Raw genomic sequence first — 5,230 nt, 5'->3', positions numbered from 1 at the left:
ATCCAAAATTAATATTACCTATTATTATTATTATTATTTTTTTTATTGAAAAATAGGCAGTATGACCATCTACAGATAATATTATATTATAAGTATAACAAGTACCTATACAAATTAAAACTAATACACAGATTAATAAAGAATTAATTTTAAAAAGAAAAAGATTTATTCTTTTTGGCAATGCACAATATCCTATAAATTCACCAGTTACAGAAGTAGTAGTGTAAAACGGTAAAAAGAATGGATAGAGGTCATGGACTGAAACTTGAAAGTATTGTGTTTTGAAATGTTTGATAAATTATCATGGTTTTATTATAATGATAGTTAAAGTATGAATTTTGAAAAGCTTAGTTCTTGGTTGCATTATTTTACTTTTGATATTCATATGATATACCAAATGGCAAATACACCTCACTAGTCACTAGGACTAGGTATGAGGTAACTAGGTACTATATACTAAAATGGTAAAATACAATAATGGTTTGATTAAATATTGTATTCTTACTATTAATTGAATATTTTATTATTTTACTCAATATATTTATATATTGTGTAACCAATTAATTATATTCTATTAAATAATATTTAGTATAGTTGTAGATCATTTACGTCAACAAATACATAACAATTGTTTTATTATTTTTTTGGATTTCATCATTGATTAAAGTATAATATATTAATATACAAATATAAGCACCTACAGAAAATAACTTTATTACATAGGGTAGAGTTGCCTACCTTGGACCACTTTGGACATTTATGAGTATTACAGCTAACAATTTAAAATAATAAGTATTTAACTGCACTAAGATGATAGTTAAACATGTAAACAACATTTTGGCATGGTTAGTTTTTTTTTTAATGTTTCAACAGTAACATCTTTTTACTTTTCAAAAATGCACCAAGTGGTCCAACATAGACAACCGGTTGCCCAATTTGGACCGCCTATATCTTTAATTGGACCACCTATATCTTGTCCATATACACTCCTAATATTTAATTATACATTTTGTTCATAAATAAATTAGAAATAATTAAATCAAATTATCTCTTTTGGAATATGTAAAAATATACATAATATATTATATTTATTAATAAAAACAGATACTTTTATAAACAAACAAATTTTTAAAATAATAAAATAATAAGTACAATTTAAAAGTTATCAGTCATACCATACTGACTAGTAATTTTTATAAAATAAACAACATTTTTAGAATAATATAATAAAAAACAATTTTAGAATAATAAAATAATAAGTACAATTTAAAAGTTATCAGTCATACCATACTGACTAGTAATTTTTATAAAATAAACAACATTTTTATACCTTCTTGGTTAAATTTAAAAAATAAACAACATTTTTAGAATAATATAATAAAAAACAATTTAAAAGTTATCAGTCACTACTTTACTGACTAGTTTAAAATCAATCATTTTACAAAATTAATATTTTCAGTCTTAAGTTATAATTAGGTAAGTCTTTATACCTAATAAATTTAAAATATAGGTAATCATGGTCTTTATTTAATTTTAAATATTGAATCTGTAGTAATTTTTACTGGTCACTTTTTTCAGTACACCAATGACACTCTTCAAATGTGTCACCACGATTCAATCCTAAACACTCTTCATGAAACCATATTGAACATTTTTTGCACATGACCATATCAATTATTTTTTCTTCCTGACAGAGAGGACAGTACCAACTAACATTACCAACATTTTTTGATGTAGATGGTATATTTTTCAATTTTTTCTTTTTATGTTGACTTCCTTGTTCATTCAGTATCTTTTTCTTTTCTAATTCCTTAGATTTTTCAATTTTTTTATTTTTGGTTTTAACACCATCAATTTTTGCTGCAGAAAAAAGTTTTTTTTTTGGTGGTCCTTTTTTTATTGTTTGCTGTGCTTTACTGCTTTCTAGTAAGTTTTTATAGGGACTGCTTGTTAAAACAACTGCCTTTTGTGCAGATTTTTTTGGTTTTGCATTAGTATCTCTTTGAGTTTTGGGTATAGGTGAGATTTCTTCAATTACTTTCAAAAATGTAGACCTATTTATAGTATTATCAGTGACAGTAATATTTTTATTTTCTTCCATATCATTTGTTTTACTGTTTAAATCCACTTGATCATTTTCCATGTCTTCACTTACATTCTCATTAGGAGTAGAAGATCTATTTAAATTATTTGAAACAATAAAATGATGATCTTCAAATAAATGTCTATTTACTGGCCAAATTCCAGAGCCTCGGAAACCATTTTCAGCTGTACCTATTGTTGCTGCACGACCATACGCTTCATTTAACAAACCTGTAACCTGGTATTGAGAAATGGTTTTACCATAATTCTGTCTTAACCACTTTTCTTGACTTTGTATGTAGTATAATCCCAATGGTTTGAAAAATGCAACGTCGAGAGGTTGTAAACGATGAGTGGTGTGCCCAGGTAGTTGCAATAAAATGATACCATGTTCCTTAGCAAATATTAATGCCTCCAAATTTTTGCTGTGTGTTGTGTGTCCATCCAATAATAATAAAACTGGCTCATCAATTGTAGATTTTACACATGAATGAAAATGTTTTAACCAAGATACAAATAGTTCAGAATTAATGTATCCAGTGTCAGAAATCTCAACTATACTACCTGAAGGTGCACCAATTTCTAATTCTGGCGCTTTACGTTTCCTTTTAAAAATTATCATGGGTGGAATATAAAATCCAGCAGCATTTGTGCAGCAAACAATAGTGGTATTAATACCCCTTTCTCCACTAGTTATGGACCCAACATAACGTTTGCCTTTTTGAGAGATAACTTTTTGTGGTTTCTTCTGTACTGTTGTAAACCCTGACTCGTCAACGTTAAAAACTCTATTAGCAGTTAATTTATTTTGGTCTACAATTTTTTCCAATAAGTCAAAAAAGCTCATAACATTTTCTTTGTTAAATCCTTTGGCTCTAGCCATCGATGTTGCTTCAGGTTGTCTGAGTACTATATTTGGATTTCGTTTCATAAACAAATAAAACCATTTTTTACCTGCTATTTTCTTCTCTTTTTAAATTTGTGATTTAGAGAATACTTTTCTGCTATATCGTATGCTAATTTTCTTATATCAGTAATAGTATATCCAAAAAATAAGGAGTCTAAAGCTAAAATATGACTAACCAATTCTTTTTCCATGTCTATGTTAAACGTAGTTGGTGTACCAAATTTTTTCTGTCCATTAACAAATATATTTTTATTGTCGGAGTGCCTCTTAATTGTAGCTTTTGGAACACCATATACTCTTTGGCACTGATTGAGACCATAAATGTTGTTACTATATGCTCTGATAGCATGTTGTAGATCTTCTTCTGACCATTTTCCATATTTTCCACGTTTAGCCATGTCTATAAAATAAAATTATGAACTATTTGAATGGTCCATTTTTGGAAACTATTGGTGGTTCAATACAAGCAACTTTGTTTTTTTTTAGAATAATTGATGGATACATTTCAATATCAATATAAATGTAAATTATTTTAAACGATTAGCTTCTATACAAAATTGCTTATAACACCATTTATTAATTAAGTGTAGTTTACTTACCTATTTTACTGTAAAAGCTTAAGGAATATTTAAAAAAAACAGCATGAAAATGACGGTTTTTGGATTAAGTGATATCACATTGATAGCGATGATTGATAACAATATGTGATAATTCCAAAGACGTTTTAAAACGGTTTTAAACAAATGTATGAATGTTATAATCATTAGTTATGTTTAACAGCTGATTAATTGAGGTGGTCCAATTAAAGAGCCGGTCCAATATTGGCGACTTTACCCTACATTTATTTAAAATGTTTAAGACATTTATTGAATTATTATGTTATTTGTTCGCTTAAAATAAGGTAGGCAGGTATAATTATTAATTTTATACTAAAAAAAAAGTAACTTATTTTTAACTAAGTTAGGTTACTTATATTTTCTATTAACTATAAATAGCGGGAAAGTGGGTACCGTTTTGCTGTACATTAGGGGGTGGGGTTGACCTCGGACTAGGCTAGGTTAAATTTGAATGCAATGATAGGTATCATTGTATACGAAAAATGATTCTGAACGAAGATGATTTGTCAGCCTAGGATATCATTTCCAGTTGTTGGTGAAAAAGGTGGTTTATACAAAATAATTTGCAAATATTCATAATTTTGACGAATTTTCGTCAAAATTTGAACTTCAAATGCTAATAAAAAAAAATTGTGCCTATGTATTCTTATAATTTTTAAATCACTATAAGAATAACATATGAGGAACTTTGTATAAAATTTTCAAGTATTTTGATTGGGCCAAAAAAATTTTATCGACACAAAAAAACAATTTTCAGAAAAATTGAAAATTTCAGTTGTCTATGAATAGCTCAAAAAAAGTCAAAATTTTTTGAAAATTTAACTACATACAGATACCACTGACATTAACATTTGGTGAAAATTTCAAGTATTTTCAGTGATTAGTTTTTGAATTACAACCATAAAAAAAAATCGATTTGGTCGAAAACTGGTTTTGCGTAAAAATTGCCGTTTTTCCGTCTTTTTTTTTTGTTTTTCTCAATGTTTTTGAAAACTGTTAGAAAATGTTAACTTTTTACTTCTATAATGCATCAAGGATATTCACTTTTACATCGGAAACCACCCCCATAGTTTGAAATTAGAGCATTATTTCGACTAGTTATGCTGTACACAGACACAAAAACAAAAAAAAAAAAAAACACACATCATTGTAAAATCAATACATTCTTTACTTCGTTCAGAATCTAAAACTTAAAGGTCTATTAAAAACTCAGAAGTTTTTCCCTATGAAGATTTCCAATGCAACTTTACCAAGAATAAGATGGCTACATTATACCGTGCCAATGTAGAGTTTCAAAAATCTTACTACGGCCATGACGAAGTGACACCTCTACTGAACCGATCAGATTTCAAAAATCTGTGTCCGATTATAGTTGTTGATATGAGCAAGCAGAACGATAATGTAAAAATGTCAACTGTCGACCTAAGGATTGAACTAGAAGCAGACGAAGCGTTTCCAGCATCCACTTCAGCATATTGTTTAATATAACACGACCAAATTATAACTTATAATCCGTTTAACGGAGAAGTAAGAACCTTGTAAATATTGTAAAACTTACTATTAATAAATGAAAATACTTTTTTTATATACATATCTTTTTATTTTACACAATACATATCTGAAA

General features: G+C 27.6%; 1 protein-coding gene across 1 annotated transcript; it reads right to left on the bottom strand.

Annotated features, from left to right (window-relative positions):
* Window positions 1-1,198: 1,198 nt before the first annotated feature.
* Window positions 1,199-3,821, bottom strand: LOC114124217 (uncharacterized). Its single transcript, XM_027987405.2, has 2 exons — window positions 3,589-3,821; window positions 1,199-3,389 (listed from the first exon to the last, which is right to left on the bottom strand). Exon 2 carries the CDS (start codon window positions 3,011-3,013, stop codon window positions 1,559-1,561), a length of 1,455 nt encoding a protein of 484 aa, XP_027843206.2. The 5' UTR covers window positions 3,014-3,389; window positions 3,589-3,821; the 3' UTR covers window positions 1,199-1,558.
* Between the last annotated feature and the right edge of the window lie 1,409 nt (window positions 3,822-5,230).

The sequence above is a fragment of the Aphis gossypii genome, unplaced genomic scaffold (genome assembly GCF_020184175.1).
Source record: "Aphis gossypii isolate Hap1 unplaced genomic scaffold, ASM2018417v2 Contig00369, whole genome shotgun sequence".
NCBI classification, from domain to species: domain Eukaryota; kingdom Metazoa; phylum Arthropoda; class Insecta; order Hemiptera; family Aphididae; genus Aphis; species Aphis gossypii.
The sequence above is the reverse complement of the archived record's forward strand: the minus strand, read 5'-3'. Positions and strand labels throughout refer to the sequence as shown.

What these genes read in the sequence shown, in the direction of transcription:
- LOC114124217 (XM_027987405.2), bottom strand. Translation starts at nt 3,013, where the DNA reads ATGAAACGAAATCCAAATATAGTACTCAGACAACCTGAAGCAACATCG.